Below are 27,563 nucleotides of genomic sequence, written 5' to 3' on the forward strand. Positions count from 1 at the left end.
AAATACCAAAGCTTAAGCATGGGTTCTAAAATACACTATTAAGAACTTGCTTTCCAAGGTGATTTGCCAAAACTGCTTGCATGCTGAGGGGCAGGTGAACCATCTATTAGGCAGGTGTTATGTTCCTGGGGGAGTAGCTCAGAACCTCAGCTCTGCAGCCTTAGCCACCATCCAGCAGGATCCCAGTCTATGTCACGCAGGTCTGTAGTAAGCACTTGCCCTCCTACACAGTCTGTAGCCGTCTTTTTCTCGGTAAGGACAGTGCCAGGAATTCAGCTGGCTGAACTTCAGGCTACAACAAGGCAAGAGCTGAGAGAGCGGGACAGTTCGGCATGCTGTCACATTCTCATCAAGGTGAGATTCAAAAGTCGGGTCCCAACTGTCAATATGTAATGCCTGGATTGTTGTATTATCAGATGGACCTGGCAGCAAAAATCACTTCCACCTCTATGTTCTCTTTCATTTCACATATGAATTGCATACATGGAATAAATCTGTAAGTTAAAATGTTCCTAATAAACTACAAACACTACATTCCATGTTCTAAAATGTGAATGTAAAAATCCATATGAAAATATTTTTGAATACCTAGGAAGTGTGTGGGGAGAAACAGAGATTGACTAAATTAATGGTGCTACAACTGAAACTAGTCATCAGTGTCCATCAGAAAAACAGAGTCAAGAGTATCACAGAAAAGAGAAAAAAGAAGAGATGCAGTCACTGATTATACTAGGAAAATGCACTGTCACATGCCTAAGGTATTGCTAGCCACTACAAACATTAAAAACTTCTGTTTTCTGCGTAAGAAAACATTTCTTTCGTTAGTGACAAAGTTTTACCCAGAAGAGGATACAATCCTCCTCCCCTGATTTTAGGTATGAGGCATGCAACTCAGTGTGATGACTGAGAAATCAGGAAAGCTACCAGAACGGCTGCTTTAAGATGTATCACATCTTAAAGTCATCCTAGATAAGGAATCTTATAAAGTGTAGAAAGAGCTGAATGATCTAATGTAAGAACACAAGAGCTCCTCCACTTTATTTTTGGAACCAAAAAACCCCGCAGCATGAAAAAGTGTTAAGCTAACATTTGAAGCAACAAATGGAAGGATAATTTAGAAGAAAATGATATGTTTTATGTCTGGATCCAAAAGCTCTTCCAAAGGCAACTAATTTTTACAGTAAAAAATGCCACAATAAAAAAAGAAGCTTTTCACCAGAAGTTTTAGGCACCCAAGTTCTAATTTCACTTCTTTTCTACATTAGTAATTGGCAGTGGAAGAGAATTCAGAATACTAACAACTGAATCAAATAAATATTTAGCAGATAATTTACGTAATAAACTGATTAACAGAAAAAAATCATTTTTTTCCCACAGCAGTAGTATATTTATTGTGCTGAAATCAGGTAGCGGGGAATGAATAGGTCTGGGGAAGCAGTACAGAATGTTCACAAAGATTTACAAGTCTCCAGTCATTCCACACCAAGCAGCAAAGACAAAGGTGTTGAATCCTCTCAGGCCAAACTGTTATAAGTTTTGCAAATATTCTGTATTTCTCATGACTGCATGCCTTTGGGGGAAAAAGTGGGTAACTTTAATGCACAATAAATATGTTATAGTTTACAAAATATTCTGAAATAGTTTGTCTGCACAAACAGCATACATCCTGCACCATGCAGTTTTGACATGTTGAGATAGTTAAAATATTCATGCTTTTTTTTTTCTTTTGTCACATTTTCTCTTTCAATAATGATCCCTGGTCAACATCCCCTACCAATTCAACCTATGCAATAAGACAATGTACAAGTCTCTTTCCTAGTCTATTTCCAGTTGCTCATTTATATTACATAAAACACTTTATTTGTCAAAAGCAAATTTAATTTTCTGGTTCTGACTACTCTTACTTTTATTCATTTTGTGTCTTAACAATTAACACCTTATAACAATCACACTAAATTTAATGATCTTTAGCACCAAGGAGTCAAGAATATTGCCCCAAGATGGGTATACACTTCATATCTAGTTAATAAATAAGATCTTGCAACTTTGTCACAAGGAAAATATCATTCCAAAATTAAACACATTGAAAGAGAAGGATCGTTTCACGAAACATTGGGTGTATGCTATTTGTAAAAAACGCAAAAAAAATACTAGCGGATTCGAAAGTGATTAAAATTTACATTAGAGGACTCCTTGATTTTTTAATTAAAATTTATTTAATTTTAAATGTTCTTTCCAACATAAGAGGTAGGTATATTTCCACATATGAAAAATCGGTAACAGCCACAAATCAAAACAAGGAAAGCCTGATAAAAATCAACATACTCTCTTCTAACAGCACATAAGTGTAACTCTTCTGTGATGTTACTAATAAAGACATGAGTTGTTTCATGTTCCAATCAGACAATAATCTTAATTTTCATAATATATTTCTGATAGTAACACGAGTATTAAAAGGCTGCCTTTTCATCACAAAAATTGTTTCCCACAGTGATTTGTGCCGCAAGTCATGGTGACCTTTGGGTCGCTAGACAGGCTTTTACTGTAATTCTTTCTTATTTTCACCAACACCATCATCATCAAGCCTCTAAGAGTCTACAGAGATCATCAGGTTTTTTTAATTTAATTACAACCAAAAGGGTATATTCAGACTAGAGGTGGAGAGATTCGACCATTCCAGTCAGCAAATGAATCCAAATGTGCAAATTTTAAAGTATCTACAGTTCCAGCTTTGGACCAGAAAATGTTAGATAACTGATTTTCATCAGTAGGCAATAATAATTTAGCCAAAAAATTCATACTGTGTTTCTGTGATCATCAGACTGAAGAATGACTGTATATAAGATACATGAAAAATCTCATGCATTAGACAACAGATGTGAACAGAGGGAGAGCCTCCCAAGTCACATAATGATTGCTTTGGTCTGGACAACATCAAGGCTAATAAAAAAAATGTTTAAAATAAAACTTCATAAATAAAACATCCGGATATTGTATTTAACACTTTACTCTATCTAAAGGTTACTAATACATAGAGCACATTTGTCTTTTTCTCCCCACCCCAAACCCTCATTTGCTTCTTTTTCCCTGAAATTTTATATGAAATGGGAGCTTCCTCACTGTCAACAACAGTTAAGGCCCAGTTCAATTTACTCTCCTTTTGCTTTTCCATTTTTCTGCTTTTTTCCATTTTCTATTACTAGTTGTTTCTCTGATTTGCTCACACCATTTGCTGAAATACCATTCACAGCTGTTTTTCCAGCTTTTGCTTTCTTAGGCTCTTTGTATGTCCGAACATAGAAGTTAAGAAAGAGAAATATGAAGCTGATTGCGTAGGCGATGAGAGCCCAGTGCATCCATTTGGGGAAGGGGCAATCAGTGTACAGAGACAGTGCTGTGTGCCCGATGGTCACGTGGAACTGAACCTGAAAAACAAAACAAAACAACGATGCAGGATACATTTACTGCAAATAGTAAATAACCTTTAACAACACCAGAATCCTCTGCCTGGCTAAGATAGGGCCTAATCTTGCCACACTGTTCAAAGTTTAATAGCTCTCGGGCTCCCACACCCAACTCCAGCTCCCTCTCCTTCCCTCAGGAAGGGCTTCCTGCCTTTTTGGTTTTTTTCTTTTTCTTTTCCTGACTTTTTTTGTTGTTTTTCCTGCTGGTACAAAGTACCTCCATCCAGCTGGCCCTCTCTATCCCATTCATCAGGGTTTTTGTTTTGTGTGCACTTTCTTCTTTAAAACAATTAAAGCTATCTGGAATTCTTAACTTCTTGGTTGTCCATCTTTCCACTAGTATATAACTCCAGAGGGTAAGGCTATGTGTTGCTCCCTGAGGATTCCTGAGTCCTTGGCACAGGGTCTGGATTCCATGAGTATTTGTTGGATAATGCTGAATAATGTTATTAATGAGAGGGAATATCAATGGCCTAACAGAATAAAGTAAATAGTACCGTATGCCCTTTTTGATATTTGTTTTCCTCTCACATTTTAACTAATTTCTTTCCACAAAACTGTAAGCTGGTACAAATTCTTTTAAAACTGAAACTACCAAAAGGGTTTTTTATTTCTTACAAAATAGCACACAGGTAAAACTGCATTTGAATTAACACTATCCTTTACAAACTAAGATTTTTAGTAAAATTTAGTAGATATTTGAGAATAAGTGCAAAAAGAGAGAATCACTTTCAACTTTAAAAGTTTTAAAAATTTTTTTTAATGTTTATTTATTTTTGAGAGACAGTGAGAGAGAGAAAGAGAGACAGAGTGTGAGTGGAGGAGGGGCAGATAGAGAGGGAAACACAGAATCCAAAGCAGGCTCCAGGCTCTGAGCTATTAGCACAGAGCCCGATGTGAGGCTCGAACATCACAAACCACGAGATCATGACCTGAGCTGAAGTCAGACGCTCAACCGACTGAGCCACCCAGGCACCCCCAACTTTGAAAGTTTTTAAAAGAAGAAAAGCCAGGGGCACCTGGGTGGCTCAGTTGGTTAAGCGTCCAACTTCGGCTCAGATCATGGTCTTGCGGCTCGTGAGTTTGAGCCCCGTGTTGGGCTCTATGCTGACAAACTGCTCAGAGCCTGGAGGCTGCTTTGGATTCTGTGTCACCCTCTCCCTCTGTCCCCCTCCCCTGCTCATGTTCTGTCTCTGTCTCTCAAAAATAAATGTTAAAAAAAAAAAGAAATTTTTTAAAATAAAATAAATGAATAAAAATAAAAGAAGAAAAGCCAAAAATTAAGAAGCTTTTTAATTCAGATAAGGCAAATCAGTTTAAATTCCAATATATCAATAAATGAATGACTCTCAGTAGAAGAATTATGAATTCCATAGTGTTAACAAGGGTTAGCTTTTTATAAGATTAACTGATATGACTGACTGTTATGAGAACTTCTGGCTTGAAAATACTGTGCTCTTCACAAAATTAACATCCTATTTGGAATGGGCAATTGTGGTTTCTCTTTTAAGCACAGCACTATCTAAGTTAATTATTATATAAATATTACTAAAATAATTTATTCCATGTAAGCCCTAAATTTATGTCAGACTAAAGAACTTTAAATTCTCTACGACAAAATCCAGATTTTAAGAAGTTTTGATTTCACACTGGTTCTTAGAACCTAAGTCACCAAAAGAGTATGTATGTATATAGGTGTGATCGAGTGTGGCATCACTCAAGGAGACTGTGGTGAAGACTCCCAACAAAATAGATACAAAGTTCAGACGACTTCTGTCATCTCTTCATTTTCTTGTGACCATTTACTGATGACTGAGAAAAATGAATTACACAAACTATATAAACAGCTTAAAGATAAACTGGAGGAAGCCTCCTGCAGCATTTTAGCTACAAATGAATCTTTCACACCCAGCATTCCCCAAAAGTTGTGTTTCCTGTTCGGCCAGCCAACTGTTTAGCAACTTAAAGCAGAGATGAATAATATTTCCAAATGTGATTCCACTGATAAATTGTGTACATGCTATGATTACAGCAAATTATAATAAATTCCAAGGCTTGAAGAATAGCTATCAGGTTGGTGTTGGATTTCCAGTTTGATTACTGGGCTAGCGCCTCTCTCTGAATGTTTCACTGATATATCCAGATGCTGCAAGAAGTCCCACTAGGCATATGTGCTGAAAATTGTCGCCTCTAAAGGCTAGCATTTGAAAAAACCTAGCTTTGCTCTCTAAGGACTATGTGTTAGGGAATTAAGAGGAGTTCTCTTGTCCTTATTCCCTTCCTTTACCCCACCCCTTCCTTGGTTCTGTACCTTCTCCTCAACTTTCATTCTCTAAACGTATGGGTTCTGTTAACAAGGACTGAAAAATGGAACAGAAAACAAAATTCAAGCAAGGGCAGGATGAAGAGAGGTAATAGTAACATTTTAAATTAGAAAAAAATCACCTGAGAAAGAAGTTACACTATTTTTCTGGTCATATATGAGTTTATGTACTTTATGGTGTACTTCGAACATTTCTCTTAGAGAGACCAGAGTTGTATTTAGCCTTTTAAGAGTATCTTAAAAGTTAGTGGCAGTGACAACTAGGTCTATGAACAAGAAGCTCAGAGCTAAGCAGCCTCAACTCCCACATCTAGAGCACAGAGAAAGTCGACTTTGTAACAGAAAGTTGTCGAAGATAACTTAGCCCTTCAAAATTAGTAAATTCAGGGGTGCCTGGGTGGCTCAGTCATTTAAGGTTCAACTTCAGCTCAGGTCATGATCTCGCAGTTCATGAGTTCAAGCCCCGTGTTGGACTCTGTGCTGACAGCTCAGAGCTTGGAGCCTGCTTCGGATTCTGTGTCTAACCTCTCTCTGCCCCTCCCCCACTCGCACTCTGTCTCTCTCTAAAAATAAATAAACATTAAAAAAAACTGCATTTAAAATTAGTAAATTCAAACATTTTCAGCGTTTCACCACAAGAAACTTTAGAAGCATTTCACTCACCAGCTGCAACATGGTCAAGTATTTTTTCCACCAGAGATATTTCTGAATCCATGGGCCAAATGCAGTTAACCCATAGTATGAGTACATAATCACATGGATGAAGGAATTCAGCTGTGCTCCGAAAAATGCTTCAGAAAAACGGAATCACAAGATACAGAAAACTTTAGTAGGCAATAAACCATCTGAACATAAAATAAATGAATCCACATTATTTTTTAACATTTAATCTTGGGTACAGATTAGGAATAAAAAGTTGTAAAGTAGTACTAATGGAAAACATTTCTCTTCAGATCATGCTAGGTATTTTTAAAGTTTAGACTCAGGCTTTTAGCATATTAAAAAAATGAGTGTTCTTCAAATGCAAAGGATTTTCAAAGTGGCAAGGTTCCAAATGGAGCACCCCAGTGGCTTCAGTATGCCCTAATATAGAACTACTACCTATATTATTTTTCATGCTTGGGGAAAAAAGTCATGGTACATGTAATTGTATAAGTAGATTTTTAAAGCCTCATTATTGCCTTTAGATGTGCCCATAAATATACCTACGAAAAAATCGTACTTATTTCTTACTTTTCTAACAGTTTTAAATGAAAATAGAAGGTGAACTGTACTATTGTAATGACCCGTACCCTGGGTCTCCAACACAGCAATAGTCTGTTTCCAGCTCAGTGATGTAAATCATCTTCAATCTACATCTGAAAAGCTGAAGACAGATCTTGGACAAACTGTGAATTCAGATCCTCTTTAACAAGGCTATATACGATTTCCTTTGAGTAAGATTCAACAGGTTCATTTAAGGCCTGTTTTAGAGCAGTAATGAGCTCTGGGCTTGGAACTGGAGACGGAAACTTCAAACTCAGGAGTTACAGCTTAGTGCCCTTTGAATCAGAACAACTACAATTGCTTATCAAAATATCATTTGCCACATTTAAGATTAGTTTATGCTTATCTCTGAGACCAATCTTTAGGAATTTAAGTAGCCACAGATAAAAAGCTAAAGTTTCACTTTGTTCAAATTTCTTTAAAATGAAATTAACACAGAAATAATTAACAATGAAAGTAAGTTAAAGACCAAGTCAAATTTCCAGCTTATAATTACTTTTCCACACAACACATTTATATAACTTAATATATGCAGATATGTTCCTGAAAATGCTCACCTTGTCCCCCGGCGACCCACTTAATTCCAATCCACCACAGTGTAAACATTGTACAGTGATGATATACATGAAGGAAAGAGACTTGGTTGTTTTTCTTCCTCAGGATAAAAAATACGGTGTCCAAATACTCAACCCCTTTAGATACAAAGTACCACCACAGAGCAGCAGCTATCTGTAAAAAAAAAAAAAGGGGGGGGGGGGCATGTTATAAACACCAGAGTGACACTGTATTATATGGCTTTCTATTCATTCTTAGTCCTAAACAATCTTCATTGCACAAAATGTATGAGGCATAGAATCATTTTTGCCTAAGTAGGTGTGAAACCTAGGCATCTCTCCGTGAGGTGGGGGGGGGGGGGGGGGGGTGGGCAGGCGGGGGGAGATGAGAAAGAAAGGGTCCAAGGCTATATCTACACAGTGGCAACAGTTTAGAGAAAATTTCTAGTCTGCTACATAGCGAGATGACCTGAAGTACCAAACTGCTGAACACAGAGCCGTAAACACCTTCACACTACTGTTTTTCAATATGGTAGAGAAACAGAGATAGTTACTTTGTAAAGGTTATTTCAGATGTTCATGCTTAGCCTATATTAAACCAGATATTCTTGCAAGTATGTTTGGGTAGCTCCTGTCTCTGTTAGTGTCTGTCTGGCACTTTAACATGTGCAACAAAGTAAATACCTAATCATAGCATTTAGTATTAGGCAGTAAAATCTTTAAAGTAGTGAGTTGAAACAAACAAACAAACAAAAGTAACAAATATTTCCTAGGTCATAAATATAATCCTACTTACATGAATAAGTCTTTTCTTTTCCTGGGCTCTAATTAAGACACCAGATGGTGCAGAAAGATTATGTTACATGCTGAGATTAAGGATCCAAGGATCCAGTGAGAGGTGACCTCTGTAAATGTTTTAAAATATTTTCCAAGAACCCTACTATGATAGTAACCTAAACTCAACTTTTTTTATATTAAGTAATTTCTCTGATATGTATCCTATGTACCAACAACAAAGAAGACAGTACATAACTGAACTGTTTATAAATCTTTTGTGTGTCAAAGGTGACTGGAAAGTAAAATATGGTAACATTATATTATCAATGCTTTATTTTTCTGCAAATATAATAAAAACTGAGTTTATGCCTATACAGATTGTGCTATGCTTAATTTACTAAACATTACATAGTTTATAAAACATTTGTTTTCCCTCAGACTCTTAACAAATGAATTAGACTCTCTTTATAAGTTTCTATTCTTGACTGGAACCAACAAAACTCCAAAATGTCATCTTTACACTAAACATGGAATTTTCTAAGTACTGCATTCTGGTAATCCAGAACAAATGCACTCTCCCACAGCCAAATGGGACATGATGGCCATGAAAATATTTTCAGTTATATGCTTTTAAAGAAACACACAGCTTTACTGACACACCACAATCCTATCCACTTTTGCCACTCTACAAAAGTACATTTTCAGAGTGGAGATTATAAAATTAAACCCACTTCTACTGACGAATGGTATTTTTAATGTACTTACCCTAACTTCATGAACATTATCAGAATAATCCACACTCTGGCAAATATAGCTATATCCTGCATTATATGATCCCATGAATAACTGGAAAAAAAGGGGAATAATATTTAAAGTAAAGTTTTAGTAGATACAGAATTTTAAAAACTCTAAATACAATATGCAACCTTTCAAATTATTTTAAAAAGCAATATTGTCTAAAAAATTCAAATGCATTAAACATTTAAGGTATTAGAATTTCTAAAATTTGCTGTGTGTCAAGTTACTCTCAAATTGAAATCTAAATTAAAAATCACCAGTAACTCATTGACTGAGGCTTCAAATCTATCTATTTTATAATATTAAGAGAATTTTTGATTAACTATGACTCAGATCTAAGCGTGACACTGATTTCTTGCTCCAGAGTGGTTTTTATCTAACAAATGAGGTCAAAGTATCTAACTAAGTTAAATAAAAATTGTTATGAAGTTGAGATTCTATAGGCTAAGTTGTCAAAGATTTCTTTAAAAGAGAGTACTATTTATTTTCCTAGCCTCACCACTCCCATTCTCTGGGTTCATACAGACTTTTAATAAGGAGTCTCTTTGGAAACAAAATCCTTCCACTCTTACAACTTAAAAAATGCCTGTGTCGATCTAGCCTTTAGGATTTCTTTCCAGAATGTCAGGGAGCATTTGCTGGTGACCAGAAAAGTACATGATGATTAACAGTGTGTAACAGTTAACTCATTTTAGTTGCAACCCAAAATATAATGACATAATGTAATAGGATTTCACTTGAAATCAGTATTTTACACCTGCATATTTTAATCTGTTACCAAATCTGAAACTGCTGAATAAGAATTATAAATAAACAACAGCAACTATTTACTGACTATTTAATATGTGCCAACACTATCAAAAATTATTTCACTTATTTCTGACCTAGAAGGCAGGTATTATTCCCATTTTAAAGATGGAGAAAATGAGTCTCAGAAAAGTTAAATAACTTTTAGTGTCAGAACAGTTAATAGGGGTTATTTTGGAATCTAGTGTGTCTGCTTCAAAATTCCATTTTAAAACAACTGTTCCATACTTTCTGTATATTTCATATTTTTGTTACCCAAACATGAAAAATGTCAATAATACAAAATTTACCTTTTAGAGTAGCTAACGGTTATCTTGGGGTACAATATTACATGATGGTTTTACACATTCTAATTTCTTAATTTCCAATAACCCTGGGGAATTACAAGGTGACTTTAGTAAACCTACCTCTCTGAAGATAAAAAGGTTAAGCAAAACCATCCCAAAATTATAGATAATGAGTACTAAGCGCATCTGGAAAGGTTCTCGGTCCTTCATCCATTTTGGACCCAGCCACACGAACAAGAGATAAAAAGTACTTATACAAAGTGTAGGCCATGGAGACTGCATCAGAGGCCAGTTCTCCACACGTTTATCTACAGAAAGAACAAAGTGATATTAAATTCATTAAACAATACATTCTTTTGAAATGAATTTCTCAGGAATTATAATATTTCAACTTAGCTTTTTTCCTAATTTGACCAAACGCAAGTCATCTTTCTCTGAGTCACAACAAAAATACATGGCATTAAAACCAAAGAAATGAGACCAATTTCTGTGAGTAGCTTTTGAAAATTATGTTTCACTCCTATGGCACACATTAAGTTTTATAGAGAACCTAGAGAACAAAGACAAGAAATCAACCTTGCTAAAAACACAGAACAAGCTGGGGGTGAAAAGTTAACAAAAGACTTCATAGACAGAAAATACATTTTTTTAAATGTTTATTTATTATTTTTGAGAGACAGAGTGCGAGTGGAGGAAGAACAGAGAAAGAGGGAGACACAGACTCTGAAGCAGGCTCCAGGCTCTGAGCTGTCAGCACAAAGCAACGATGCGGGGCTCGAACTCACGAATCGTGGAATCATGACCTGAGCTAAAGTCAGACGCCTAACAGACTGAGCCACCCAGGCGTCCCAGAAAATAAATATTTTAAGGAGAAACTTGTCATTCATATCAAACATATGAGATTTATCAGAGCAGTTTGGAAGCTGCTCCCTCCCTACCTAAAGCAAAGCAGGAAAAAATAGCAAACTGAAGAGGTGGAGCAATGCAAGCAATTGCCTGGCATACTTTTGGACACTAAGACAAGAGTATAGTTATATTTGTGTGATTAAATTAGGGGGGACTACAGTTCTATAATTTATTTAAATGGAAATCACCATATCCAAGACATTTCCATTATATTCAAGACATTGAATATAACCAACTTATGAGCTCTTCTCTAAAGCTATAAGCATTTACTTCACATATGTGCAAGTATTTCATTTAAAATGAGTCAATTGTCCTTAATATTCAGATATGCAACCTTGAATCAATTTTACAATAGAGCTCTGCCACAAGTAACATTTCTAAGAGAAGCATGATAATGAAATACAGGGCTAACAAAGATTAATATTCTAATAAATTATAAAAAGATAATGAAATTTATATTTCTAAAGGCTAACCAGTATTTTACAGGTTGTGAATCTAATGTCTAGTTTATGCTTGGTAATGCAAAACATTTCCTTGTTCCATGCTGAAGAATAGGATGTACTTTTAAAATAGCAACAACAAAAAAATCCTGTCTTTCAATCCATTCCTAAAATCTAGCCTGAATAAATTTAACTTAATTACTCATTACAATATCCCACCATTTAAAATGTCAGTTTTACTGAGACTATATATGCAGAAGAGTTCTGGATTAGATAATTAGGTTTCAAAATAACTTACTTAAAATTAGTCTGTTTCTATACACTATTGATAGAAAATAAGATAAAAGGAAGGAAATGGAAGTAGAACAATGTTTAATAACATAGTCTCCCAAGTCAGGAAGTGACATAATAACTATGGTTTCTATGAAATAAGAGTTGTTAGAAACATGGGCTAGTGACTTGAAAGAAAAACACATATGAAAACAAGAAAAAAACAAAAACTGATTTTATTTCAGAGTTTACAGGAGAGGCTTACTATCTACTAATGGAAATTATGGTTCTGCCACTCAAATCAAAACATATTCCAGAGATAAAAATAAACTAAAACACAAGACAGGAGAGAATAGTCCTCTTATAAAGAGGGTGTGGCTTAAAAGATGAGTGGCTGACTTTTGTTGAAGGCATCGTGCCACAATGGTCTTATCACTGATTGTCTGCTTTTCTTTAATATTGTCATATTATCCTGCTATGACCATATCTTTCTATGCCAAAGTCCCCCCTTAAAACATGGCATATTTATCCACTTAGATATTTATTTCCTATAGGAAAAAAACTTAATACAAATCCCTAAATCCTAGTAGCTTGTGGTGTCCTATTCCTTTCTAGAAACTAGAGGGCAGACATTGTTTTTCCAAGTGTTTGAAACAAAGAGCAAAAGGTGTCTGTTATGAGATAATCCACATAGCAAAGAAAGGAAGATAAATTCATCTGAAAGGAGATTCTAATTTCTAACATCACAGATTATATCACACTCTTATCACACACCGAATTCCTGCTGATTTCAAAGTTAAGTTCTGAACAAGTAGAAAGCAATTAGAGAAAAAGGTCCAAAAATTTTCCCCAAATCAAGAATGAATAAAAATGTTCATTCTTTTTGATATACAGTGTGGGTAGCCTGTACCATTCTCTTATTCAACAGAGAAGTTTAAAGAGAGAACTAAGAAAGACACCGAGAGGAAGGGACACAAGTAAGAAGCTGGAGATCTGACAATATGAAACAACAGAGGCCAACATAAGAGTAAAAAGGTGGAGGGGAGTAGGTAAGAAATAACAGAGATACTAGAAAAGGCATTTGAGACTCTATCAGTAAACAGATGGGCTGAGTTTTAATATCAGCTCTGCCACCATTTAAGGGCACCATCTGTCTTCATCCTGTTCATCTATAAAACCTATTGGAGAGAAGGGGAACTAGATTAGTATTTCCCCAACTTTAATTAGAAAAACAATCATGGTGAGGGAAAGCATAGCTTAAATGCAGGTTCTGACTCAGTAGGTCTTGGATGTAGTCCACTTTTAGGAAGATTCTGCATTTTCTAAGGAAGCTCCAATGGATGCTATGTCAATATTCCATGGCCCATCCTCTGAGTAGCAAGAAGTTACATAATCTCTTAGGGTTTTTTTATTTTAATTTCTGAAAGTTGTTACTTTTAAAAAATGATAATTAGGAAGAAGAATGAAACTTAAGGTCAGGAAAACTGGGTCCAAAAAATGGGCAATTTTCACTGGTCAGGGAACACATTTTGCATGCCAGAGTACCCGACATTTCTATTCCACTGCGGCACTCATCACACTGTCCTATACCTTCTTTTAAAATGCCATGTCCCTGAAGGCAGGGGCTGTGTCTTTCATTCGTGTACTGCAATGCTCATGAGGGTGCCTAAACAACATTTATTTGATACATAAATTATGAGTGGTTGATTTGTTTTTCCATTTTAGTCCTTTATTCTTGATACCTTCAAATGAAATCCAACAGTGCATATACTGATATTCCAGGTTTCTTCAGTGCCCAGCAACCCTTTCTACAGCTGCTCCCAGATCTTCCTCTATGGGACATATAACTTGAACCCAAGTCAGCACTTCAACCCAGTATTTAGGGGTAAATGTGTGCTCTCTCTCTCTGCCTCAGTGTCTTTACTTCATTGCTTTCTCCAGGGAAAAAAGGCAATGCCTCCCATTTCTATATCCAACATTGCAAGTCATGTGTTCATTTAGCAACCACTTAACAAAACCATCTTCAGACTATAAAAGTCCATAGTTCACACCGTATCTTTCTCAAAATAGCCCACCAGTTCACCAGGGTCAGAAAGCCCTCAAGAATTCCACCTGCAATAAGCATTATGGAAGTTGTAGTAACTGTCAGCAATCTGAACACAGCATCACAACCCCCATCCTATGGTGATATTTGCATATCTCTCCATGTCTCTGCAGTTACTTGTGTCTTTCTAAATTTATTTGCATAAATATTTCCTTTAGTACTTCTGACAAGATGCGTATATCCAATACTTCTTTTACTTGTTCCCTTTTCCACTAAAAAGGATGAAGTGAGTCACAATAGTGTCATATAATAATATGAAAATTCACTATTACTAACCGGTCCCCCACACAAGTCTTGAGCCAAAAAAAAAAAAAAAAAAGAAAGAAAGAAAGAAAGAAAGAAAGAAAGAAAGAAAGAAACGAAAGGAAAAGAAAAGAAAAGAAAGAAAAAAGATGTGGAGTTAGAACAGTAAAAGAAGATCATGAATACTAAAGCTTTTATTTATTTTATATAATCTTAAACTAATGAATTATCCAGCCTGTCATTAACTCAAATGTTTCAATAACATTTTTACATGTTGCCTTTCTTCTAAGAAAGATGTGTACATCTGCTTAGATTCTTTGTTTCTTCCAGTTCTATCGAGACATAATTGACATACTTCACTATGTAAGTATAAGGCATACAGCATGATGGTCTGATTTACATATATTGTTAAATGATTACCACAATAGGTTCAGCTAACATCTATCTTTTCATAGATAAAACAGAAAGAAAACAATAAAGGGAAAAAATGGTTTCCTTGTGATGAAAACTCCTAGGATTTACTCTCATAACAACTTCCATGTGTATCATACAGCAGTGTTTGCTACAGTCATCATGTTGTACATTACACCCCTAGTGCTTATTTATTTTATAACTGGAAGTTTGTGCCTTTTGACCACCTTCTTCTAACACCCCTTCCCCCTTCCCTTGGTAAGGACAAATCTGATCCCTTTTTCTGAGTTTTGTTTATTTGTTATAAACAGCATATTTTAAAGGTAAATTAAATCTTCTATTCATTTGAGTTACACTGAATCTCAGTGTAGATTACACACATTAGAGTAAATGATGAGATATTTCCAATATGCTGTCAATATCCTAATTCTACACAGTTGTGGACAGGAATTCACACCATGAATTTATTAGGAAAAAAACAAGAGAGAAAACAATTCAACTGAAATCCTACTCCTCCTGCCACCACTGAAGTCAAACTGTCATCAAGGAATACCCAAGATTCAAATGGGTTTTATATAACATTCTTAGAAATTCTCTATTTGTACAGTTTGGGGGGAGGGGATCAATATGGCACAAATATAAACTGACTCTAGTTGACTTGTCAAATTGTCTTATTTTTATATTTTATATCTAAGTTTATTAACATGTTTATGCCTCCATGTCTTAGTGATTTTGCTCTTATTTTGAGCTTATCAACAATTTTAAGCCATTTGTATTACATGTAAACCTTTACCTAAAGGAGGGCTGTACAATTGTAGATTTAGATATGATCTCTATATATTAAAAATGAAATTCAGAGAAGTCAAAAGCCTCATGTAGCCTAGCAGGTATTCCAATACCACTCAGTTTTCATGTCCATTAATTTTAAGAGAGGTGATTTCCATCAATTTGTTCCATCAATTTGATACCAATACCAAATTTTGGGTACAAATGGTATGTTAAGATAGAATTGTGACTATCAATCATGTTTCTTTAAGGGAAAGAAAATAAGAGAGACCTACAAAAGTTCCCTTAGTAGAAAGAAGGACAAGAGATACTCACACTAAGTTTCATACTTTTTTAGGTGCTACATCTAACACACCTGGTCTAGGATCATGAATGCTTTGGAAGCCATAACACAAAGAAAGGTGGGAAAAAACTAAGGATGTCCAGCCTGGAGAAAAGAAAGAGGACTCATCAAATACTAAAAGACCTAAAGAGAGCTCAGATTTATTCTCTAATTCCATAGAATTAGAACCAATGAAAAGAAGTTTTAGGAAGCTGAATTACACCTAAATTCAGAAAATTTCTAAGAACTTGGTCTTTCTTTTTGTAAGAAGAAAGAGCTGTCTTCTTTGGCAATGAGTTCCTTATCCTAGTTTTAAATTAAATTTAAGCAAACCTAGAGCTAAATATTGTAGCACATCAAGTTCAGGAGCAAGAGACTATTTTAACAATAAGAATTACTAAGATACATTATCTTAACTCTTTCAGGCCCTTAAGAGTTAATTTTTTTCCTCAGGAAATAGTTTCCATTTAGAACATTTTGATTGTTTCATAAAGCTCATACCAAGTGAGAATGATTTATTTACAAACATTCGTTCAGTCAGTAATCATAAAATTTCATTCGTATTAAAAGGTCATGTAATAGTTACACAACTGTATGTGTCAAAACTCACACACTTTTAAATAAAAAGAGTTAGTTTTATTATGTGTAGATTATACCTTTACAAATGGGAGGTAAAATGGTCTATCTGAAGTGGAGCTTCCTTCAAACATGCTACACCAACAGGTTTTTATTCTTAACCTGATCTGTATCTCAAAATCACACAGCATGATGGATACATAGAATAGACTTTGAAGTGAGACTCTCCACCCCTTCTGAGCTAAGTGATTGGGGCAGGTAGTCTGGTTCCTGACCTGTCAAAACTCATTTACTAGAAAAGGAGACAGACATAAAAAATCTATTGCTTTGCAGGACAATGAGCACAATATAAGAGAAGACAGTTAAGAACAGTGGTAGGACAGGGGACAAGATGGACTGCAGGGATAGACATCTGAATTGTTTCTTGAAGGAAAGAAGAGGAATTTGCCAAACAGAACGAAGGCCTTCTTACAGACAGAAACATATGTATAAAAAGCCCCAAGTCAAGAAATAACACATTTATTCTGAAAACTAAGCAGGCCTCGGGTAGAGGATATTTACAAAGGAAGATGGCAGGAAATGACTGGAGATTATGGGTCAGATCAGACCTAGGAGAGTCTTACAAGCTATGCTGAAGAGGCTAGAATCTGTCTGGTAGATAATGGAGAGATGCTTAATTGGTAAAAAATAGGGGATCACGTTTAGCTTATAAAAAATAATGGCAGAAGCAGTGGGAGATGGACTGAAGGGGAAGAGGATACATCAAGAGGCAAGGAAACCAGTTGGATCAGTGGTTCTCAAACATCTCTGTTGCCAGGCCACCCACATAAGAACCATCTGCTTGTTAAAAGTATAGATTGTTGGGCCCCACCCTAGATCTACTGAATCAAAATCTCCATGGATAGGGCCAGGACTGTGACCTCAAAGTTCCTCTGGTGATTCTGGTGGGCAGTCAGACTTGGACACCACTATAATGCAAGAAATGACGGAAACCTGAATTAAGAGGGCTGCACTGGTGATGAACATAGGCAGACATGAAAGTAATCTCTACAGACGTGGTGACTGATGCAGATGTAAGAGCTAAGGGTGAAAGAAAATTCAAAAGTACTCCCAGATTTCTGGCATGGCTGGTGGCAGAAGTGGTGAAACCATGATCCTGGCCGGAGCATAAAAGGAGAGGAACAGATCTGGAAGGAGATCCAGGACAGAGCATAAAGGAAGAGAAATTAATCTGGAAGGAAATGACCAGGTGACTTTTTAAACATCCTGTGTCTGAAGTACTTGTGTGTGTCTGAAGTACCTGGGTGGACGTATCCAGTAGGCCTTGTGGCTGCAGAGAACTACCAGGGTTAAAGACACATGGAAGAGTCACTGGCAATGTGACTCACTCACATCGAGTTTGAGGTCACAAGGGAAAGAGCATGTGGAATGAGAGAATAAAATGAACAAGGAATGAAGCCTGGGGAACACTTAAGGGAAGAGTGGGAGAAATGGAAGTGAAGCAACCAGAGAAAAAGGAAAGGAGAGTTAAGATGTTTCCAAAAGGATGGGGTAAGCGACAGACACTTACAGATGGAGAATCAACTGTTCTTTTCTTTTCAATCAGGAAATAGTAACTACTTCACAGGTTGATGTGTGATGATTAAATGTAAAAGCTGTAGCACACATGAATACCACAATTGTTGTTCCTTCTTCTGTATCCTATTCCCTATCCATGCCACATCTTCACACAGGTGTGTCTTATTTCAGGAATAAGCTGAGTCCCTCCCATTAAAAGTCAAGTCCTGAGGTGCCTGGGTGGCTCAGTCAGTTAAGTTTCTGACTTCAGGTCATGATCTCACAGTTTGTGAGTTTGAGTCCCGTGTCGGACTCTGTGCTGACAGCTCAGAGCCTGGAGCCTGCATTGGATTCTGTGTCATCCTCTCTTTCTGCCCCTCCCACACCTGCACTCTGTCTCTCTGTCAAAAATAAACATTTAAAAAAAAAGGTGTTTTTTTTTAAAGTCAAGTCCTGCGATGTCTTCTATGCCTTTTCTTCCTGCTCTAAAGTTCTCTAGATTGCAAATATTGACTCTCAAGTCAGCCTGACAACATTGGAATCCTAGCTCTCTAATTTACTAGGTAAATACATTGAGCAAGTCACTTAAGTCTCTCTGGCTTTATGGATGATAACAGCGTTGTTGGGAGGACTAAGATATCGCTATATGTATGGTGCCTGACACAGAATAAGAGTTCAATAAGTGTTGGCACTGTCATTATTATTGATAATAATTAAACCACTAAATCCTCTTTTCCAAGAGAAGAGCTTAACCAAATTAAAGGGAAAATACCATCAATAATAAATTGTATAAGAGTTTAAACAGAAAACAGAACATTTTTATAACTTATATACTGAGAAGACAGCACATTCTATAATTTATTCAGGAGAACAAATACATAACAAGTCTAACTTTGCATTTTGAATTATTTAGAGGCTACTTAAAAGAACAAAACCTCTTTTTTAATAAAATGTAAACCAGAGGTGCGTGGGTGGCTCAGTTGGCTAAGCCTCTGACTTTGGCTCAGGTCATGATCTCACAGTTCATGGGCTGGAGCCCCGCATCAGGATCTGTGCTTATAGCTCAGAGCCTGGAGCCTGCTTCAGATTCTGTGTCTCCCTCTCTCTCTGCCCCGCCCCCACTCGTACTTTGTCTCTCTTTGCCTCTCAAAAATGAATAAATGTTAAAAATATTAAAAATTAAAGAAAGAAAAAAAAAAGGAAATGTAAATAAATAATATGGATTTAGTTTTCATAAATAACAAAATATTCATAATCCAATAGTTTTGAAGTAATCCAAGTCCTTTATAAACCTCTACTTATACACAAACTGTAATTAATTCTTGTAATTGATTTTTCTTAAAGCTTTTTAGAATTCAGGTTTCTACCAATCAAAATGAACTTTATTTCCCAAGTAGTCCAAGCTAGTTATCATCTTCCAAAATAAAAAGCAGTAAAATTTTTAATTTTTAGGACATACAAATTTCTAGAATTAACAAGAGTGAGCACAAGACTAGGAAATAATTCTAGTCAGGTGATGACTTAGGAACACACATGGAACAGAGGGAGTGTGGTACAGAGACAAGGGACAGGACTTGAATTAAGAACACCTGGATCCCAGGTCTACCTATGTGCTAGCCCCATGACTTAACACCTGAAACTGTTGGAGCACACTTTCCTCTTATGTAAAATGGGGGTAATAATAAAATTACCCAAATCACAGAGTTGCTTTGAGGCTCAAATTGATAACCCTCTGTAAGAAGCCCCTTCAACATTAACTCATTTTTTATTTTAAAAGTATTAAATATGTATTTCTTTTGAAACCTTTAAAGCACACTATGATTACCTCTATTATACCATGCAACTGTCCGTTTAGTCTGTTTAAGCACATCCCACACAGACTGGGCAGGGGCAGTATTGTTATTTCTATAGCCATAAAGGCTTGTTAACAGTGGATGTACCCAGCAAATGGCTGAAGACTAGTGGACTGGATGAAGGCCGCAAAGTGTCTGGAAAATAAATATTATTATTATGACTACTGCTATTGTGAGAATAGACATTCAAGACATTTCTCAACTGCCCTTTTGATTCAGTTAAAATGAACAAGAGTTATTGATCAATATGGTTCTAAAAGGTATACAAAGTCCCTGCTGGGGTAAAAAAACAACTAAATATTCTATAAAAATCCATGCCATTGTTTGTTTTTCTTAAATATATTTTTAAAGCAATCGCTTAGGAACATTTGTAAGTCTTCTTTTTCAATATTAGTACAAAGTAGCAGATTATCAAAGAAATTAAGAGTCCTCCATTCCCTTGCTATTCCAAGTGTGATACACCAGCAGAAAAGTATCTCCTGGGAGCTAATAGAAATGCAGCATTTCAGGGGCGCCTGAGTGGTTCAGTCGGTTAAGTGCCCAACTTCAGCTCAGGTCATGATCTCACTGTTGGTGGGTTCAAGCCCCGTGTCGGGCTCTGTGCTGACAGCTCAGAGCCTGGAGCCTGCTTCGGATTCTGTGTCTCCCTCTCTCTCTGACCCTCCCCCACTCACACTCTGTCTCTCTGTGTCTCTTGAAAATAAATACATGTTGGAAAATTTTTTTAAAGAAATACAGCATTTCAGGCCTCATTCCAGGACTACTAAGCCAGAATGTGTATTTTAATAAGATTCGCAGGTGATTTACACATTAAAAACTAAGAACTGCTCTAGTTTACTCATAAACGTGGGCCTATTTTATATTAAAATCCAGTCATAAAAGCTTGGTTTATTTATTTGTTCCTAGAGTCTACCTGAATCACTTTATTTTCCTTTTAACAACATCTACATCTATTTAACCTGCCATAAACAAAAACACACGCCTAACAACCAACTAGAGATACTGAGTAGCTTTGGGAGTATATTCAAGACATTGAGAAGTATGTACTATATATTTTCCAAGACTATTCATCCTTCTTTAATAAGTTAGAACCAACAGCTGTGAATCAATACCATTTTTTACACCTGTATACTAACCACTAATATACAAGTAATATTGTTAAAAATCCATTTGCCTTTACTGACTACACAAAAATAACAGTCAATGTCACACCGTACACTAGAGGAACCCCAGAGGGAAACCGCAGACTTTTTCTTAATGAGGTAGTCAATGTCTTCCTCCATTAATTATAAAGGTCATGAGGGCCAGGGCCACAGTCTTTATTCCTTGATGTATCCATATAACAACGCCTAGGATACAAGCGCCCTCAAACATTTGTTAAAAAGAAAATTTTTAATGAAAAATATAGGTAACTGTTGTCAAGATGAGTTTGAGAAGGATTTTATCTCTATGATAGGGGTAAACTGAATAACAGCATAAGGCCTTTTCTGGATTCTAGTCTAACGTGTGATGCTTAATATATTCTCAAAGCCAAGTAAGATTTTGGGTATTAGTGAGATGAAGAAGGCAGAACTAGAGGAGAAAGGGTCTTTATACAGCTGGATGCAATGGACAGGTAACAATCCAAGATATACTCTGGAAGTAAAACACAGATTCTGAAGGCACTGCATGAAGGAAAGTGTAGTACGTTCCCATTGAGTCAGAGTGATGAGCAGGGAAAATTTCTGCTTTAGCCTCCCCTTACATCCTCAGGAAAAAGGGTGATGGTTTGAGTTAGGAAGAGTGCCTGGATGAATGTAAGGAAAGGGCAGACCTTGCAGAATATAGATGTGGTGCAGGCAGAGGTTCAGCGTGTGATGGGCAGATGGGAGGGAATGGAGGTCTCCACCAGCAAGGCAAAGGTAAGCTGCAGCATCTGAGGGGACGAGGGGGCAAATGGCCTGAAAGTAGTTACAACAGGAGGGCAAAAATGTTTTCTGTAACTGAGTTGTAGAACAGTCACCAAAGAGCCTGAAAGCATGGATAAAGGAGTTAAAAAATAGAGAAAAAAGGAAAGAATAAATTTGGTTCTGTCTGCCTGAGCAGAGATCATGAAAAAGGTAGAAAGTGAGACAAATGATAAAATCTCCACAGAGAGCAGATGCACAGGGGGGGATTCAGACACTGCAAAGGAGAAAAGACAATAACACAGACGAGGTGAGTGAATCATTGTGTGTTGCAAGCTGGAAGACTGATTCCTTTGAGATTTAACTTGAAAGGATTAGTACTAGAAGGAGAAGATCCAAGGAAAGTCAGTTCACTCACTTGGGAAAAGGGAATAATAATAATTTATTCTTTTCAATAAATACAGCCCAAAGGAATATGAGGATTAAATGTGATAATACATATAAAGCATTAGACATAGTGCCTGGAACTTAGTAAGCATCCAATAAATGTTTGCTATTATTAGTAGACAGTAAAACAGTATTTGTTGGATGAATAGGAAGCTTATACTGCCTTAGGAAAAAGTCGCTCGTGTAGGAAGGTGAAAGGTCCCAGCTTGATTAGGTCCCAGCTCCATTACTTTCCAGCTGTTTTGCTGGCGTTGTTTTAAGAATTTAGCTTTTCAAAAAAAATGTTAATTGGGTTTTGAGAAAGAGAGAGAGAGCACAAGCGGAGAGGAGGACAGAGGATCGAAGTGGGCTCTTCACTGACATCAGTGAGCTGGATGTGGGGCTCAAACTCACAAACCACAAGATCATGACCTGAGTCAAAGTCATATGTTCAACTGCTGAGCCACCCAGGTGACCCCAAACTGCGTAGTTTTAAGTCTGTTTCTTCATCATATAATGATTAAATAATACCTACCTTATAGGGATGCTATGAACATTAAATAAGGTGTATAAAACACATACTACAGCATTTTACAAGTCCATAAGGGTCTTATTCTAGAAGCTCAATAAATAGCAGTAAGTTTCACTATGTGCAGATGACATCTAAATCCATGGTTGAAATATATATATATATATAAATACATATACACACATATGTATGTGTATATATATATGTGTATATATATATATATATATATATATACACACACACATATTTATATATACTTATGTATATATTTGACCCTCGAACATCATGGGTTTAAACCACATGAGTCCACTTCAATTCGCAAGTTATTTTCAATAAATACAGTACAGAACTGTAAATGTATTTTCCTTATGATCTTCTTAATATGATCTTCTTAATAACATTTCTTTTCTCTAACTTTCTTTATAATTAAGAATACAATATATAATACATATAACACAAAGTACATTAATCAACTATTTATGTTATGGTGAGGTTTCTGGTCAATAGTAGGCTATAAGAAGTTAAGTTTTTGGGGAATCAAAGGTTACACATGGATTTTTGACTGTGCGGGGGCAGCATTTCTTAACCCCTGAATTATTTAAGAGTCAGTTGTGTATTTTTCCCCCAGAGCTCTTAATTGCCTCAAATCCCCCCACCTTTTGGCATTGTTTCCCTTTCCCTACAAACTGGCTCTTATGAATATGTCTTCATATATATGTATTTGATACGAAAGAATGATGCCTCACATCCTGGAAGCCAAGATAAAATGCAGCTAAGTGGTTTCCTTCTTGCTGCATTTTTACATTTTGCTTGACTTCTCAGAAAAGTAGTCATAAAACTTCCTCCCTGTGCTAATCTGGAAGTTCAAAGTCCAAACATCCCCCTTAGTGCCACTAGTGATCTTAAGGATTTAAGGAAACTGAAATGGTATTTCCTTTTAGCAAAAAAACAAAACAAAACAAACAAAAACACTGAAAATACCATTGAAGTGTGTGTATGTTTTAATGGGAACTGTGACCATAATCTTCTCTTGCTAACAGTTCTATATGCTGAATATCCAATGGGTAATTTACTGTTGGTCCTGAATTTATTTCTTTTCACTAATTACCAATAGTTTCACATTCTTAGACTGTGAAATTTAGCAAACATTTTCATAATTCATTTGAATATGAATTCAAATTCATAATATTTGAATATATTTTTTTATTTTTAAAGAGAGCACGTGTGGTAGAGGAAGAGAGAATCCCAAGCAGGCTCCATGCCTGGACCTGCCTCCTGCCTCCTGCCTGCCCCCCCACCCCCGCCATCCCACCATGACATCACAAGCTGAGCCGAAAGCAAGAGTTGGATGCTCAACCAACTGAGCCACCCAGAAGCCCCTGAATATACTTTTTTATAGTTCTAGCCACTCCACCATATAGAAGTCAACTTTATCTTCTCAGGCTAAATACTTATGTTGTTTATATTTTACATATATATAATTTAAATATATAAATCTATATAAATATCAGTTTTTAGTTTAATCTCATACAACAGCCTTACAGTACTTTTGAGTATTTCAGATGTTTTTCTTTAGATTGCCTCTGGCAGTATTACAACTTTGTTCAGATTTAGTATTCTAAGTAGTGACAGTACATAGATAAGATAGATAGCACTATAAGATCAAGTAAAGTAGGTCAGAGGTTTGATTATTGCTTTCCTGCTTGGCTAGTGTGATGGGAGACAAGAGCACTAGGCTAAGAGACAAAACATCCTATTAACACCCATTTTCGATACAGCATTCATCCACAAGTGATTTAACTTCTATGACTCTCAGAGACTTCTAAACATATGAAAATAATAATGCCTACCAGTCCCATCTTCCAAGGTTGTAAAGTTCTTGCTAAAATTGTAAAATAAAATACAAAGGCAAGGTTGTCTTTCTCGTTATTTGCTACTTTCTAGCCATTTGGGTACTGCTCTTTAGGCAACACCTATGCATTCTCTTTATAAAACCATTTTATTGTAAGCTGAAAAAATAAAACAATAAAAACATAAAGAATAAAACAGATATTTATTTATTTAAAAAAATTTTTTTTTACGTGTATTTATTTTTGAGACAGAGAGCATGAACGGGGGAGGGTCAGAGAGAGAGGGAGACACAGAATCTGAAACAGGCTCCGGGCTCTGAGCTGTCAGCACAGAGCCTGATGCGGGGCTCGAACTCATGGACTGCGAGATCATGACCTGAGCCGAAGTCGGTCGCCCAACCAACTGAGCCACCCAGGCGCCCCGAATAAAATAGATATTTAGTTTAACAACAAAATGAATTTATGTGAGGAGAGCAGAGAAATTGCAATTTTGAACATGCAAACCATGGTGAACCAAAGGAAAGTCCTAAGAACAAAGGAGGAGAGCATCCTTTTTTTTTTTTAATTTGTTTTTTCTAATGTTTATTTATTATCGAGAGACAGAGAGACACAGAGCATGAGCAGGGGAGGGGCCAAGAGATGGAGAGACACAGAATCCAAAGCAGGCTCCAGGCTCCAAGCTGTCAGCAAGAGCCCGACGCGGGGCTCGAACTCACAAACTGCAAGCTCATGACCTGAGCCGAAATCGGACTGAGCCAGCCAGGCGCCCCGAGAGCATCCTTTTAATAGAGGGGAAAAAACAAGTTGGTAGAGGTTGTTAAGAATGGTCCATGGGAAGAGGGTGAGAGTTCAGGGCTGTGGCAACTTCTCATTGGCTGGGTTGCTGCTGGCCAAGGAGAAAATCTTCCTCCTGCTAGGGTATTAAAGTAAGCCTCTTCTTGTCTGTGGGAGTATATAAAGTAGGCTGTGACAAATGGTACATGCCTGAGAGTTCTCCCTTCACGACTTCCCAATTCCATTTTTAATGAGGTTTTCTTTTACACATTTTCACAGAATCAACTGTTGTACCACTGAACACTGAAGAAAGATCATTTCTACAGGTGCTATATTAATTTTATAATATATGAATTTTTTTAATTGTGGTGAAAACACATAACAAAATTGACTTAATCATTTTTAAGTGTACAGTTTAATGATATTAAGTATATTCACAGTGTTGTACAACCAATCTCCAGAACTTTCTCATCTTGCAAAACTGAAACTCTCTACCTATTAAACAACTCCCCATCTTTCCCTCCACGTAGGCCATGGCAATCAACACTGTACTTTCTGTTTCTATGAATTAGACCACTTCAGAGAGCTTATATAAGTGGAATCATCAATATTTGTTTTTGTGACTGGCTTTTTTCACTTAGCATAATGTCTTCAGGGCTCACCCTTTTATAGCATACATCGGATTTCCTTCTCTTTTAAGGCTAAATAACATTCCCTTGTATGTACACACTACATTTTGTTTATCCATTCATTCACCAATGGACATCTTCCACCTCTTGGCTATTGTGAATAATGCTGCCATGAACATAGGTGTGCAAAACTATATGAACTTCTTTAACAATACATATCTGTGCCTTAGTTTTTGTTTAATAAATAAAAATGAAAAGAAAGCTTATTCCTTTGAATGCTCCAGTTCAAAATCACAATGCCTATCTGTGATTACATCTAACAGTGAGTAACTGATTCCTTCAGTGGATTAATGCATTTGCCTTTCAAATTCCCAGATTTGTAGTCTAATTTAAATGTAATCAAAATATATTGACAGGTATTTAAAAATGACAATATTCCATGGGAAAAAATGACAAAATTAAGAGTTTTTAAAATTCACATTTGGTTAAGGACATATTTACAACAAAATTATTTAATTTTTTGTTTACCCCATATACTAAGACCTACATATTTGTAGCAATTTTACAAAAATTTTAGGCCATACTTTCAAATTTTAGAAATGCTCATAAAGTGCCTATAACTGAAAATCTTTGGTAGCGACATATGATAAAATTTTGCATTTTCTGTAGGAAAGAATGTAAAGTAAGATTAAGTTTAGACTATTTAAGCCATCACTTTAGGAGCTATTATGAGAATTCAATAAAGTGGCCTTAAGAGATGATACTGTTTCAACCATCTCATGGTACAGGTAGAAATATGAAACACAAGGAATCATGAACTTGCCCCAAACCACATAACAAGCCATCCTCAGAAGTCATATATTACATAATAAATGTAACACATAATTGTATATATTGTATATAATGTACAATAAACTAATTATTTAATGTTATTGCTATTAGCTTTGACAATATAGGCAACTCTTGATTATTTAAGAAATATCTAGATGATTAAATAGGTACAGTATAACGGCAACAAACAGTGCTATGTCAAAGCAGGTATTTAAATATCTGTATCCCTTCGTTTTTCTATTCCTTTAACTACTTCTTATGGAGCAGATAAGTAAAAAAGATTAAATATGAATCTATTGTTATTTTTACTATCTTAGCAACACTAATAACAGGTTTGTTGGAAAAGATTAAAATTATTGCATAGAGTAAGGCTTTTAAATTACCGATCAATGTATGTTTATAGGAAATTGCTTGACCTATTTAAAGAATTTTTTTTAATTGCATATATATCCAGAATTTAAGAGCTGGGTGAGACCTAAGAGATGACCTGATTCAACTCTCTCAATTTACCGATGAAAAAAGTTGAGATTGGAAAGAGGGACCTGTCCAAAGTCTCCCAACTAATTAGTGAGACTCAAGCATTGGTCATCTAAATCCCAGTCCAGTCCACGCTGCCCTCCTCACTTCCACATTCATCATGATACTTCCACATAGATAGGAAGAAAGAATTACATCTGATTTCAGATCTCTCAAAAGTAACAGTTTTGTGCTAATAAATGATTTAATGGCTTGATTCCTTCACTAAATTTAGTCAACATGAATTGAATATGGCTAATTTATGATAAAGGTCATTAAAAAAACTTTATATAATTTACGGTGGCACCAAACATTATTAGTATTTAGCAAAGAATATATCACTATTTGAAAATATGCTAGATTAAGGGGGTCATCTCT

At 36.0% G+C, this 27,563-nt stretch overlaps 1 protein-coding gene across 1 annotated transcript in view; it reads right to left on the reverse strand.

The window, feature by feature from the left end:
- Window positions 1-1,364: 1,364 nt before the first annotated feature.
- Window positions 1,365-27,563, reverse strand: part of ELOVL4 (ELOVL fatty acid elongase 4) — a 32,808-nt gene continuing 6,609 nt past the window's right edge. The window contains exons 2-6 of the mRNA XM_043591876.1: window positions 10,397-10,584; window positions 9,150-9,230; window positions 7,611-7,782; window positions 6,451-6,578; window positions 1,365-3,425 (exon numbers count right to left, since the gene is read on the reverse strand). Coding sequence (XP_043447811.1) covers window positions 3,150-3,425; window positions 6,451-6,578; window positions 7,611-7,782; window positions 9,150-9,230; window positions 10,397-10,584 — 845 coding nt within the window. The 3' untranslated portion in view covers window positions 1,365-3,149. The remainder of the gene's footprint in view (window positions 3,426-6,450; window positions 6,579-7,610; window positions 7,783-9,149; window positions 9,231-10,396; window positions 10,585-27,563) is intronic.

This window comes from Prionailurus bengalensis, chromosome B2, assembly GCF_016509475.1.
Source record: "Prionailurus bengalensis isolate Pbe53 chromosome B2, Fcat_Pben_1.1_paternal_pri, whole genome shotgun sequence".
Lineage (NCBI taxonomy): Eukaryota > Metazoa > Chordata > Mammalia > Carnivora > Felidae > Prionailurus > Prionailurus bengalensis.